Source organism: Vigna radiata, chromosome 10 (assembly GCF_000741045.1).
Source record: "Vigna radiata var. radiata cultivar VC1973A chromosome 10, Vradiata_ver6, whole genome shotgun sequence".
NCBI lineage: Eukaryota > Viridiplantae > Streptophyta > Magnoliopsida > Fabales > Fabaceae > Vigna > Vigna radiata.
Window position 1 is genome coordinate 6,145,571 of NC_028360.1, and position 15,866 is coordinate 6,161,436.

A 15,866-nucleotide genomic window follows, 5' to 3' on the forward strand; every position below is an offset into this window, starting at 1 on the left:
TATATATATATATATATGTATGTATATATATATATATATGTATGTATGTATATATATGTATATATATATGTATGTATGTATATATGTATATGTATGTATGTATGTATATGTGTGTGTAAATTAACGGTTGAATTCTAATAAAATAATTTATAATTTATGTATATATTTTGTTCTAGAATAGAGAATGGGATTCTTAGTAAATCGGTTCACATCACAAAATATAAAATCATAAAGTTTTGAATAACACCTTAGTATTAAAGATTCATTTCATTTTTCGTTGAATTTTAGATGCATTTAAGCACTAAATGACTTTTTCCATTTATTTGTGAACAGCATTTTGATATTGAATGAATTTAGATAGTTTTTTTAGTCCTTTAAATGAGATTTTAGATTTTACATGAGTCTTATATTGCACTCTTAGATAATGTGAACTCCATCAACACTTATATATTTTGGATTTTGTCCAAGTGATGCGATATCCCCCATCAGTCTATAAATCTTCTTTTGCAGTTCATCTGTTCATTCCTTTTGAAATTATTGAACTCATCTTATTTATGTGATCTTCGTTCTTGGTTGTTCTTATTTTGTTGTTATATTCTTGTTTTAGATTCAAAATTTTAACTTATATAATCCTATATTATATTAAATTTGTGTCCGTTGAACTAATCCAAAGAAGGAAATTTAATTTCAATTTCAAAATCAAATCAAAGGAAATATTGAATGATTGGCGAAAATTTTACAAGCATCTCAGGCTTGCCTCATGTTTGTTTAAATTCCTTGGTTGCAAATTTTCCATGTCTTGTATCCGTTGACAAATGAAAATCAAATTGTGAAATTCAATCTATAACAATTTAAGTTTATATTATTTTAAAAATTTTAAATGGATTTATTTTACTTCTAATTTCATATTTTTGAATTTTAAGTATAATCTACTTAATAAGATTGAGATCAAATTTAGGTCGGATAATTTTCAGTTTTGAAAATCTGAAATCAATGTGTTTAAGTCAAGTCAAGTCAATTCAGATCCAAAATCGAGCAGAGCCAATCCAAAATGAAGGTTGACTCAAATCTAACTACATAGAGTTGAGTCTAGGCGAGTCAAAATCAAAATGAGTCGGTCCAAGCTGAAAAATTAAGTTGAATCGACCTAAGCATAAAGAAAAGTCTCCTAGACTAAGGAGAAAGCTCAAAATGTGTCTTCCGAATTAAAGGACAAGCCAAGTAAGCTTAAGCCAAATGTCAAACTAAGTCTAGTTGAATCAAAGGTCAAGACGAGTCGCCTTAAGACCATGCTTAAGACAAATAAACTTAGTCAAAGAATTGAGCTAGGTTTGCCTCATTATGAAGGTTAAGATGACTAAGCTTAAGCTAAAGAATCAAGATGATTTGGCATGAGTGGTAACGGTTGAAAAACCGTTATTTTTATACTTAATTTTGATATTTAACGCACCCTTTTTTGGATTAGAAACTTGTTTGGACTCATGAATTTGCTTTAGTTTTCTGAATAAAAGAGTTGAGGACATGCTTTATGACTTTATCAATAAATTCCCTTAATTTTGTAGGTTTTTGGAATGATTTGAAAGAAGGATTGAATTATCAAGGAGATGCAGTGCAGAAAAGTCAACCAGAATGCAGAAAAGTCAACAGTCAACCAGAAAAGTTCAAAAAGTCAACAATCAACCGTAAACCTGAAAAGTTGACCAGAGTGCAGTTTTGTGCCGTAGGAAGCGTCGAGCGGTAAACTCGGGACCAGTTTTTCACTGTTTTTCGCCTGGGCAGCGCTGGGGGGCAATTTTGGGTGCCGCATCTACCGTCGGGCGGTGGAACCCACCGCTAGGCGGTGCACTATTGGATCTGGGTTAGTTTTCTGTTATTTTTATGATCTGTTTTGGGGCTGGACCTGTTTTCTGTTATTTTTATACCCTATTTAAAGACCAGAACGTCTTAGAGAATGTATCTTTTGATGGCTTAAGCTCATAAACACGTTTTTCACCCCTTTGGGGGCAGATTTGGGGATCTGACAACTCTCCTTTTCTCTTTCTAGGCTTTCTATCTCTTCCATTCCATTGTACACCTAGTTCTTCCATGACGATGGAGAACTAATCTTATTTGTTGCTAGGAATGATGTAACCTCTAAACTCTCTTGTATTGAAATTCTTATTTTATTCATATACTTTACTTATCAATAGTTTGAGTTTTCTCCTCTGTACTCTTTGCTTGCATTGTTTAACTCATTCAATGTCATGATCATTGATTTTGTAATATTAACACTTACGGGAAAATCTAGACATGAGGGAAATTCTCTTGATTATGCAATATTACCTAAGAATAGGAATAGGAAGGTCAATTGCTTTAAGCTTCTATGCACTGAAATGCATGACTAATTGCTAGGGAGACTAGACATAGTAAACTAGTAATTAGGATTAGGCTCTCTTCGTCGAGACATCGGGTTTAGAGTAAATTAAAAAGTTGCATGAACATTGATAATAAAGTTGAATTTAATAAGAATAGTAGATACTTGAGAGTGATTAGGTGAAATCTAAACCCTAACAACATATTCATCCCATATTATCAACATCATCCATCCCACTTTTATGTTTAGCCTCAATTGATCAAATTGCATTCATGTTTATTTTTCCGCAATTGCATTCAAACACCAACAATTTGTTTTTCAATAAGTCTTAATTGGTTAAGTAAAAGCACAACTGTTAGTGTCGTGAGTCTCTTGGGAAAACGATACTTGGACCTACCCATTTTATATTACTTGATACAATTCAGTACACTTGCCGGAGTCTTAACAATGAGCCAAAGAATCGAGTCAACTAAGACCAAGCTAGAGAATCAAGACAAGTAAAACTAGGTCGAAGAGTTAAGTTTAGTTTGTCTAGGCCGGAGAATTGAGTTGAGTCTGCCTAGACTGAAGATCGACTCGACTTAACCTAGTTCAAAAGTTGAACTGAGTCGATTTGTGTCAAAGGTCAAGTTCAATTGGTCATGACTAAATAATTGAGCAAAGTTGGCATCGTATTAAGGTTAACATGAGTTGGCTTAGGCCAAAGAATCTATATGAGTTAGCTAGGTTGAAAATATAGTCAACAACCCAAATCGAAGGTCGAGCCAATTTAATCTAAGTAGAAAATCGAGATGATTCGGACAACTGAAAGTCGAAATGAATTAAACAACTGAAACTCGAGATGAATTGAACAATAGAATAGTTTTACAAGTTATTAAGTAACATAATTAAAATACAACTAAAATTATTCATGATATGAAATAAGTATAAATTAATTTTACAAAATTGATTTGTAAAATAAAACTTGTACTCATTTATATATTATATCATAAATTATTTTTATATTTAATTAACATGGATCTTCCAATCATTTCTATTTTATATATATAAATATATATATATATATATATATATATATATATATATATATATATATATATATATATAATATAATATAATATAATATAATATAATATAATATGATATATATAATATAATATGAATAAACTCTTTATATGTTTGTTTTTTATTTTGTTTTAAGAAAATATATTACATAAATCAAATTATTATATTTATACTAATAAAAGTAAGAGTCAAATCATCGAATGGAATTATAACTTTTGATTCATTTCTAATTTGGTTAGGAAATCAATTTCATGAATTTCAAATGAAAATTATTCGTGGAACTTTAAACCATAAAAATTAATATTTATTTAATTGTTATATATTTGAAGATAAATAAGAGAAAATAGCTAATATATAATATAATAGAAACTCATATCTCATTAATACAAAAACAACGTATAACATCATGCGTTTAATATTCAATCCCATAAAAATCAATGTTAACAATGATCAGTAACATTGTTGTAAATAAATTCAATCGCTAGATGATATTTAAATGTAAAATTCGACATCTAAAACTAAATGATGTCCAACCATAAACATGTTCCACTTTAAACTTTGACCTGAGCAAATATATAACGTCCGCTTAGGAAACAACGGACATCCAATCCAAAATAAATAAATATTAAATGGTCATTTGCTTCCCCACAGTTTCACTTTAAATAGAGTTTTGGATCCTTTGAAAACCTTGCACCATCATTCACCAAACTTTTGCTTGCCTATAGAGCTTTCTTAATCAAACTCATTTTGATAACTTTTGTCTCTGGCTTTCTATTAACTCCTTCAACTTCAAAAAAAGCAAGGCATTTCTTTATCTTTGATTCAACGTCATTATGAAATGGTTTTTTGAAGCTTGAAAGTATGATAGAAAACCAGAGCAAAAAGTTAACAGTTATGGATTTCAAAATCGTTCTCCATTTTACATAACCTGTGATTCTTTTGTTGGTTTGGTTTTCCTTTTTTGCCTATGTTTTGTTATAATGTATTTATTTTGTTTTTCTTTTCATTTCTTAAACTATGTTTTGTAAAAATGGATTTCTTTTTTAAATCCTCTAAGCTATTTGACGTCGAATTTAATTATAATTCGACATCATATTATATTTGGACATTGCCTAATGCCAAAGTTCGATGTCATTTGGTATATTTGGATTATTCTTCATTTATCTTTGCTAAAGTTTTTTTTCACATAATGAATCAGTTTGTTCTAAAATCTGATTGTAAAAAACAACTAGAGAAAAACTTAAAAAATGAATCATCCAAATAAGTTAAACATTTAAACTGTATTAGATCAAACTATGCAATGGTAGTGATACATATTTCTTCAAATTGTTTTACCATTAAACATATTGTGAACCATGGTTTGAGTTTTCTAAATACTTTTCTTTCAGTAAGATTTCATCACCTTCATATAGATTAGCCCATAAGATGAATGTGAATTTTCAAATTCAAGAAGGAAAATTACAATTTGAAGAAGAGAAATGCTTTGAAATCTGATGGAAAGAAAAATCTTCAAGAAAACATACAAATGGATCCTAATATGATCATTAGACAAACAGTTATGAACAAAGGTAAGTTATATGCATGGTATTTGTAAACAAACCCTTCCTTGGTAACAACAGCAATCATTATGGCTCCCAACTGTTTGTTCCCCTGATTAGTTTGACATTAAAGCCCCACAACTTCGACGACAAACCCCTCGTTGATAATTGCACTGTTATGATAACTCCCACCTGCCCCCATTTCCCTAACCAATTGAACGTTAAACCCCCCACAAATTCACCATCAAACCCTCATTGGTAACTGCACTGTTATGATAACTCCCACCTGCCCCCATCTCCCTCACCAATTGAACGTCAAACCCCCTATAAATTCGACGTCAACTCCTCATTGGTAACTGCACCATTATTTTAAAAGACCCAAGTGCATCATTTCACTGATAAATGGATGTCGAATTGCAAACACAATCGACGTGGCATTGATTCATTAATTAAATTATCTTGAAGATGTTTCCACATAAAGAAATCAGTTAGCTCTTAAATCTAACGGTAGAAAAAAACTTCAAGATAATTTAAAAAATGAATCATACAAATATGATGAAGATGGACATTATATTAGAATTTTGTTTTAGTTCTTAAAATTGTTTCAACATTAAACATATTGTGAACCATGTTTGAGTTTCCTGAAAACTTCCCTTTCAGTAAGATATCATAACGTTTCTGTCCCCTAAAAATCATTTAGGTGACTTGAATTTCAAAGTGCACCTTGATATATACTGAAGATGAATGCACACTTTGAAATTCAAGTCAGAAAATTGCAATTTGAAGAAGAGAAAAGCTTTAAAATCTAAGGAAAGAAAAATTTACAAGAGAACACAAAGATGGATCCTAATATGTTCAACAGGAAAACAATTTTGTTAGAACCTAAGTTATGTGTGTGGTATTTATAGACGAATCATAGACGTCACATCCCATACATATTCGACATTAACCCAACAGTTAAACAATCCATGGTAACAACATTAATTATGGCTACTAATTGTACTTATCCACTAACCAAGCTTGACGTCAAAGCATAGTCGTATTTGATGTCAACCCAACAATTAAACTTCATAGGAAACTACACAGCTATTACAGCTTTCAAGTGTTTTTCCTTATCACGTTGACGTCGAATACACCCAATATTCAACGTCACACCCTTCCCCTAACCAGTTTGACATCCAAGCCCCATGGAATTCGATGTTAATAACTTCATTAGTAACTGCTCTGTAATTAATGTTCCCAACCTCCCCTTTGTCTGAGCAAAATGGACGTAGAAGCCTAGCCGCGTTCGACGTCAACACATGTTTTGGTAACAACACTGTAATTAAACAATAATAATGTAAACTGCAATGTTCAAGGCACATATGACGTCGAAGATTGGGGATCTATGATGTTACATCCCTTGTGATATAGGGAGAATGACCTTTTGGCTTTTGTCTGACCAATTAGACATCAAATTCTGGTGTAGGTCGACGTCTAGTTGTTCATTTTAATACTAGGTACTATACAACCTTAAATTACCATTGATGTGTATGTGAAACCGTTAATTGATTATTTGAAAATGTTGTGGGAAGCGAGCGTCGTGGTCTTCGATTCATATTCAGAAGAAAACTTTTGTTTGTGTGCAATGTTGCTTTGCATCATAAATGATTTCCCAACATATGGAAACTTGAGTGGTTATAATGTTAAAGGTCATTTTGCATGTCCCATTTATGAAAAAAAATACTAGTTACCTTCAATTGAAGCATGAGTAGAAAACTGTGTATACAAGACATGGATGATTGATTCCAAAAGAGTGTTGTATATTATGTCATACATTGATGGGTATGTGTTACTCGATATTGTACACTTTTATGAAAATTTAATTAATCGACTCACTATTTATGATGGATAATGGGGGGGCATTGACAAGTGATGATGATCATACCAAGACAAGTTCAAGTTGTATGGTTTTGTTCCTTGCATAGAAAAATAAAATTTGACTTGAAATCCTTGTTACAAACATAATTTTTATACCAATTCCTTATGATTTTAATATATTAACTTATATTTCAAATGTTTCAAAATTATTTAGAGTTGTGGGTAGACTCATAGCACAACAAATTGAAATAATCTTTCAAAAGGTTAGTCTTCATTGATATTTAATTTATTAATTTTCGTATGTGAAAATTAGACCATCATATTTGACTATTTTATTTGACATGTTTAGTGTAACAAGCAATCAAATTCCTAGGCATGCAGATAATCCAAATAGGAATTAGAGATGACTAGACTAAGGAAATAATATATCTTTGAAATCTTAAAATTCACATTCAACTTTGAACATTAGAATGCAAATAATAGTCAATTTTTCCTATTTTTGTAACGGCTCAACAATCCATCCCCATTAACAAAGGCCACAATCACGAAGCTAAGGCAGGAATGGGTAACATATCTTTTGGAGAGATGGAGTTTGACTACAATAGTTTAGTTTTAATTCTTTGTGTTTTAATATTGATAGCTATAGTTTTTAGTTTCATTTGTCATATCTTTAGTTATAGTTTGAATTGTGACTAGATGAATTCTAGATATATGAAATGTGAAAATAAAATTGTAAAAACAAAGCTTTTATAAAAAAAAAAAAACACTAAATAGACATCGAAAAATGAACTCTTTGACATTAAGTCCCTTGTCATGCCACTTCAGGGAAACTATTTTACTGGACGAGAAGGGTGTGGCCCAGCGAGATTGACATCAAAACATATATTCTGAGGTCAAATACTCCATTTCCACATTACAGAGAGCACTCCATGAATCTCCGCTAAGGGCGAAGAAGGGTGCATTGAGCGTTATATGATGTCGGCAAACATACTTTTACGATGTCAAATGACATTAATTTTATTTTCTAACGTCAATTAACAACTTCCGATATGATGTTAATTTTCTTTCGACATTAGACATCATAGATTTGTTTTTGTATTAGTGAGTTATAACCATATAGGTAAAAAGTGTTATTTTCTTAAAAAAGAAACATAAAGAAGATAAAGAAGGTAAATACTATTTAGTAAAAAATGTGTAACGGTGTGTGAGAGTTATTTAGTAAAATCTCATGATGTCAATGCAATTTTTCTTATTTTTAGAAGTATTATAATATATAAGTATTATGGTTACCTTATAATTATTCAGAGATAATAAATTGTTTATTTATTGATATTTTTCTAAACTTATTATATATTGTTTAAAAAAAATATTCATGCGTAAGAATTAAATTTTTAAAAATTTAACTTTTAATGGAGAAGGAAAGAAAATTTCTATGAATAGTTTATAACACATTTTTTTATTTCAATAGGAATTTTATCTTTTAGAAATAATTTTCTCTATATACTCTGTAAAAGTTTAAATTGTTAAGTTGTATATTTCTATAAGAAATTATGCTTTGAAGAGTTCCATGATAATTGAATAGATAGGTAGAACACATTCTTGATTAGGTTAAGTCTTCATTTATCTTTAATTATCATTTTTTATTCGTGGGATTGAGAATTTGAAAGTAACATTGTATCAAGTAGAAGTATTGATTGTGCACATTATAGTTGGATTTTTTTTATATATTTATATAGAACAATTGGATTTTATAGTTGTTTTGTTAGAAAGGCAAACTAAATCACATCTATTCATGTTTGTATTAAATTAGATGGGAGAGTTTCATGGTTGGTTGAATTGTGTGGAGATGTTAGAGTATAATTTTATACACTTTATTTGAAATCTTTTGGGAATTAGAATATTACTATTCAACTTAAGAATAATCATTATTTAGTGTATAGAGTGTTATACATAGTTAAAATGTAGTATAAATTGACAAATTGCAGGCATAGTAAACATATAATTTCTATTGTTTTGAAAATACATCGTGCAGTGAATTATCACTCAAGTAACACTTAAGTATTGAATTATTGTTGAATGCACCATTCAAAACTTTTGTAATCTTGAACAATAATTTTGTATACATGTTTGTATTGTTATCTAAGGTGATAATGAATGTATTCAGTTAACTACTAACTTATTTGAGTAACTTATAAATAAATTTGACTAATATATAAGTATTTGATAAATAACTTAAAGTAATTTATTTTATTTACTTTTAATGTATAAATTACAAGCTATTTGAGTTCACTTATGATTATAAATTATATCTTATAACTTATTTAATTTTCTTTTAAGAGTTTACTACTTTAAAAATATAAAATATATATATATACGCTATTAATATAATTACAATATTGCACGATGACCAATCCAATCTAATGTAATTAATATAATTAAATAAACAATTAAAATCAACCTAATAGTTGCACCTTAACTACATAACAATAAGTATAAGTAATTGAACACAATACTTATATACAAAAAGTAGTTCCAACCGAATAGTATATAAGTGAGTATTTTAAAAATAACTAGTTTTTGTTCTTTGAAAAAGAAAATCTATATTTTTCAAAGTAAGTATATTTTTAACTTAATTATTTGAAAAAGGTTTATTTAAAAAAACAATAAAATATTAAAATAAGGACATGGTATTGTGTTTGATTTTCTTAAACTAATCAAAGTTTTAGTTTAGATTATTTTGAAGAAAAATCTGACCTACCCATGGAGGTGATTGAGTTTGGATTCTGTCTTGTATTATTATGTGCAGTATCTCTCCATTTGTGTTTTATGTGGTTGGACCGATCTTACGGTTGAAATTTAAATAGAAGTTCATTGTTAGTGATCAGACATTTTCCAAAAAAAGAGTAACAAAACTGTGGATTTAAATTTAGCATTCTCTTTAAATTTTGGTTTAGAGAAATGTGGTATGTTAATTTTCTGTGCAGTTATGTTGTAATTAGTATGATAGACAATGATATTTAGACAATATTTTTTTTACAATATTTGATTTAAAATTATCTCACAATCAATAATAATAATCATAAACACCATCATGGACCAATTACAAAATGATACATAAATAACTTTTAAATATTATAAAAAAAATATTATCTAACTATCATTACTCATGATAGGATTAACATAGCAGTATACAAGTTTAGACAGGTTATAATGTTAAAAAAGTGATTAGAGATTAAAAATGTTGAAGTGAGATGAGTTTATAAAGCAATGAAAATATGGCAATAAGATGATAAAAAAGAATTATAATGTATGGAAGTTATTTCCTTGGTTGATGATAGATGTGTGTAGGGTGAGTGGGTTTTTGAGAGTTGGGGTCACACTTCCCTCTCTCTCTCTCTCTCTCACACGTCCTTTTCAATCATTAATTATAATACATAAAGCTAACACAAAATCATCGTCTTCTCTTCCCTTCAGCGGGAAAAAAAAACACATATTACTATCACTTTCCTCTCTCTCTTTCTCATATCACTCTATATTCTTTCTATTTAGCATCTTGGTGACAAAGAATCATGGCGCTTGCATTCCATGGCTTCTCCATAAGGCACACACTTATATATACATATGGGGATATTTTTTTAATACTTTTTATGGTTTTAATTTGTTGGGTTTTGTTTGTTTAGTGTGTTTTCACTGTTATGACTGTGACTGTAACTAACTGTGTCTCTTTCTTTCTGCGGTTGTTATGATTCGGTGTGGCAGGGACTACACTTCAAAGATAAGGGCGGTTGACGTTTTCAAATGCTGGCCATTTGCCGCCGAGGGAGTCAGCCGCTGGGAGGCGGAGTCTTGGCTTCCGCCAATGACTGTTCCCAAGTTCAGTGGATGGTCGGATGGGTTTGTCGGACTGAGATCTAACCTCGCCGGAGATGGTGGAGACCAAGGAAGGGAGAATCGGGAAAGCCAGGCGGTTTCTGATCATAGTGAGTCGGAGAAAGTGGATAAGTTTGTTAGCTATGGACGTGATGTGGAGGAGGAGGAAGTCGAGGAGGAACAGGAGAAGATTGAGATGATTTGTCCAGTGTGCAGAGATTTCAACGCTACGACGCTGACGGCGGTGAACGCGCACATCGACGGTTGCCTTGTGCGGAGGGTGAGAGAGGAGCGGCAGCGGATACGGCGGTTGAAGTTGAAGGCGCCGAAGAAGCGATCCATCGCTGAGATTTTCGAGCTCAAGGAGGACGTGGAAGAGGAGAAGCGGCCGCTGGAGATCGAGACGGAAATGAAACTCTTGCCGCTGGACGCCTGCGAGGTTTCGAGCGCTGTCACGAAGCTCCGGTGGCTCTCGGAGCGGCTCGAGGCGCTGAGATCCAGCGGAATTTCCTTCGAATCGGTGGAATCCGTCGGAGCAAAGTCAAATTCCCCGGAGAAGGAGAAATCGGAGAGGCTGCATCCTGGATGTAGGGTTTTCAACGCCGAAACGGAGACGGCAGCTAACGCGCACATCAACGGTTGCCTCGAGACCGCGATGAGGGAGGAAGGGTGCCGGAGACCGAGTTTGGATAATCCGAAGCCGAAAGCGCCGAAGAAGCGCTCTATCGCTGATATTCTCACTGTGGCGCTGCCAATCGAGAGTTACGGCGACGGTAAACTCGCGGCGGAGGGAGAGATAAACGATGAAGGCGAAGAGTTGGGAGAAGAATTGGAGAAACACGGGTTCTGCGGCGTAAGAATAAAGAGTAAGAAGTGTACGAACAATATCGTAAGGAAAAAGAAAAAGGTGAAGAAGAAAAACAAGGTGGAAAAACAAAGCGTTTTGTGTCTGAACGGTGAAAGTAAGAAGATAAACAAAAGGAAGAAGAAAAAGAAGAAACTGAACAACGTGTTCACTGCAACGAAGGTATGTTTCCATGTATGTCGTTATTTGTTATACATGTCAATCAATGTCATGTTATATATGTTATGTATGATTTTCATGGCATAAAATATAAGTTAATCTTCCATGAATGTATGTATGCATGGTAGTACCATAGTTTGGTGGGTTTTGAAGCATAAAATATTAAGCAATAGTGTAGTTTCTGTGTTGGGGTAGTTGATGGTGCCATGCGATAATAGGTTTGCGAACTCTACGCGTGGCTTTTTCTGCATCAAACTGATGCCAAAAAGTGTGGGTTTTGAGTTATTTAGAGATAGCCTTACGATTGTGATTTAAAGGAAAAGACTGAATGGTTCCTATACTTTCTGGTTAGGCACTTGTGAGAAAGTTGAGGTACGAATATTGAAGATGAGGGTTTATTGATGATGGGTTGCTAGCTACTACTAGGTGAAAGACTTGAATCTAATGATGAGAGTTTTCTTTTTTTTATTTTATTTTTTTTTCCATCTATAGTTACTACTATTAGATAATAGTTTTGGGGTAAATTAACTAATGGGCCATGGGGAACTAGATAAGAGTATTCATATATGATGATGACTAGTTTTTCTGACATAGGTTGGATACAGATTACAGCTGGATAAGATTTGGGTTGTGTGGGATCTGTGAGTGAAGCTTCAGAATTTGAAGGATCCTTTGTTTGGTCTCTAATAGGATGTTTTGTTATGCCATGCCAGTCTGAAAATTTACGCTGGTTTGGAGTAATATCGAGTTATTATCCTATGGACTCGTGTTTTGTTTATCAAAACATTAAGAGAGATAAAAGGAGAGAAAAATATAGAAGATATTATGATATTAAAAACCATTATAAAAAATATCGTATATATGTATATAAAAGTTTTCTGAAATTGAAAAAGTATGAAACGTGGGGTATGTAATTTATTCGGTAAAATAATCGTTGTCTTTTAGAGAAAATGAAATGAATGAGATCCGAACCTAGGTGGAGAGTATGTAGCTACGAAAGTGATTAGTACATGTACATGTAATTCTATCTGAATATCAGTACATTGAGGTTGCACTATACTGATATAATGTCTGATCTTTTGGTCGGTGGTGACTTCTCACCTACTGGAATACTCGAAAACCATATGAACACATTAATGCAGTTCGATTTCAAAGTTGGATTCGGTTGGAAAAACTGACATCTGAGGTCTTGTTTAAATCTACAAATTTCAACTCTAATTTTAGCTATACCTTTTCTTCCCAACGTCTCATTTTCTAATCATATTTTCTTTATACCTACCAAGTAATAATGAGTGATGAGAATAGAGTAACCTATATATGGTATCAAGACTTTCTAAGTCAGTATTCTGAACAGTATAAACAAAATTCAAATATATATAGAGGTACACACACAAATATTATATATATATATATATATATATATATATATATATATATATATATATATATATATATATATTATATATATATATATATATATATATATATATATATATATATATATATATATATATATATATATATATTATATTCATATATTCATAGTATGAACATGTGTCCAACTTTTAAGAATTTAAAGTACGTTTTGATTATTAACAATATCATGCATTTAGTTGCCCTTATATTACCTCCAAATAGATACTCTAGCTATATTTTGTCCTCATTAATAAATCTCGTTATACAGTCGGAGATACTTCATTTATTCTTTTTAAAGATTCGCTCATTCTTGCATTTTTCTTAAAAGCTAAAATGTGCATGATTAATATATATATATATATATATATATATATATATATATATATATATATATATATATATAAAAAGTTCTTTTAACAATATTTTTTTAACAACTTTTTCACAATGCATATGTATCAGTTTGTGATTGGTCCGTTTTAAATATTTTTTTAAACATAAATTCAAATAGACCAATAAAATAATGACATGTACTATGTTGTCAAAAAATTATTAAAAAATGTTGTCAAAATATCATTATCTTTGTGTGATATCATGATAATAATCATTTTTAATAACTTTTTTTTATAACAAAATATGTGTGTTATTTTATTTGTCTGTTTGAATTTATGTTTAAAAAAATATTTAAAACAGACTAATCACCCTAAGAGTTGTCAAGAAATAGTCGTTAAAAAAACTTTTTCCAAATGTAAATATCATGAATATCCAAATTATTTATTGAAATTAAAACTACACCTGGATACTTTGACCCCTTAAAAAGTTGTAAATACAAGTAGAAACAGCGTGGTCACGAACGTGTATCCAATTTTTCATAATAATGAAAAAAATACATATCTTACATTAATTTTTAGTTTTTAGTTTTAAAATATTTTTTATTTTCATAATTACATATTGAATAAAATAATAGGAAAACTTGTAAACAATATAAAAGAATCGTTTTTATTAATTTGAGCCTTTAAATTAAAGGATTAATATTTTCTACATATAAAATTTTAAAGATTATTGAATAACCTTTTTTTCTAAATTGTTTGATAAAATTGTTTTGTACTAAAGTATACGAAAATTGACAAGAAAAATGAGTAAAAGATAAAAAAAGTTGAGTATTAATTTAATTTGGCATAAAAATTTACCATATTTTCATACAACAAGACAATGTACATAGATCATCTTATTTTTGAAAGTGAGGATTCGAATTTACTACATATTACATAGCAAAGGATTACATAAGCTTAATTTCAAGGCTATCAAATTATTATTATTATTATTATTATTATTATTATTATTATTATTATTATTATTATTATTATTATTATTATTTGCTATTATCATAAAGTGAATAAGCTCTTAAAAGTTTCCTTTATTAATAATATGCACCTTAAGGATATACGTAGTTAATACTATTAGTTAAAATGATAATATTTTTCTTTCCTCGCTATTATAAATAAGATAAAATTTCGAAACATAACACCCTTACAATGCGCTGATCACATCTGCAGTTTCTTTTGAACACAATATTTAACATATACGCAATTTTTGTATTTATGGGTTTAATCTTTACATAATCAATGAAAATTATGCCTCTACGATGATTTTTGTGTAGTCATATATATATATATTGTTCAAAACTATCATTGCATCACAAACTCACAGTCACTGCTTAGGAACTTGGGCTCTTGTAATGTTGTGTGAACTCATTGGATGTTAGACAAACTTTTACGATAATTGTTTAACACTTGAACTGAACGTTTTTAAAGTTTTAACTAAAATCATTATCAGGGATATTTAGACTGATATCTTTCTATTACAGGTATGTTTAGACAGATATATTTTGGAAGAGATTTTAATTTTCAATACACATTCTCTAACTAAAACAAAAAGTTAGCATAAATTTATTTACTTTAAGAATTAAAATGCATTCTGCTTCATCATTATACTACATAATAGGTTTGGAAGATAAAAAATTACATCTAATTAAAGCCATCAATTAATAATGTTCAGCAATACCACATATAAAAAGAAAGTAACTTAATTGTGATAAATTTGCTACATGTATTTACTGTTTCTTTTAAGGAGGAAAAAGAAAGTAACTTAATCGTGATAGTTATTAGTATTATGGCATGTTTAGGGTTATTAATTACTGCTCATTTGCTTCTAATATAAGCAAACTGGAAATACATATAGAAATAGTTTTGGTATGAAATCATACTTATTATCTCTCATCCCAAAAAGAAAGAAAACCAGACAAGTCTTTACCCCGTACTGAAATTACTTTTCTCGTTTGAAATTATACAGTAAAATGACTAATTTCGAAAGCTTCGCTTTAATAAATTAAGGAATTTATTTGCGTCAGCAAGATATATGGATCTTTCTCACTGCCTGTCTATGATTAAGAGTGGGAGATATTATAGGGTCAGTCAGAGTACTTTAAAGTTGTTTAATTTTCTTTTCCTAGTCAATTAATCTAATTTTTAAGAAAAAAATATATATTGTTGTATTCTTGAAAATAAGTACTTTTATTGTGTTCAATAATTAAGTTTAAATGTAATATACAAAACTATGAATTATTTAAAATTCTTTAATTTTTTTATATAAAAAAAAATAAACTATTTAAAATTAATATAAAATAATACAAATCACAAATTACAATTTTCTAATATATATATATATATATATATATATATAT

At 30.0% G+C, this 15,866-nt stretch overlaps 1 protein-coding gene across 1 annotated transcript in view; it reads left to right on the forward strand.

Moving 5' to 3' along the window:
• The first annotated feature begins 10,153 nt into the window (after positions 1–10,153).
• The window catches only part of LOC106776115, a 10,079-nt gene continuing 4,366 nt past the window's right edge, over positions 10,154–15,866 (forward strand). The window contains exons 1-2 of the mRNA XM_014663446.2: positions 10,154–10,417; positions 10,576–11,713. Coding sequence (XP_014518932.1) covers positions 10,386–10,417; positions 10,576–11,713 — 1,170 coding nt within the window. The 5' untranslated portion in view covers positions 10,154–10,385. The remainder of the gene's footprint in view (positions 10,418–10,575; positions 11,714–15,866) is intronic.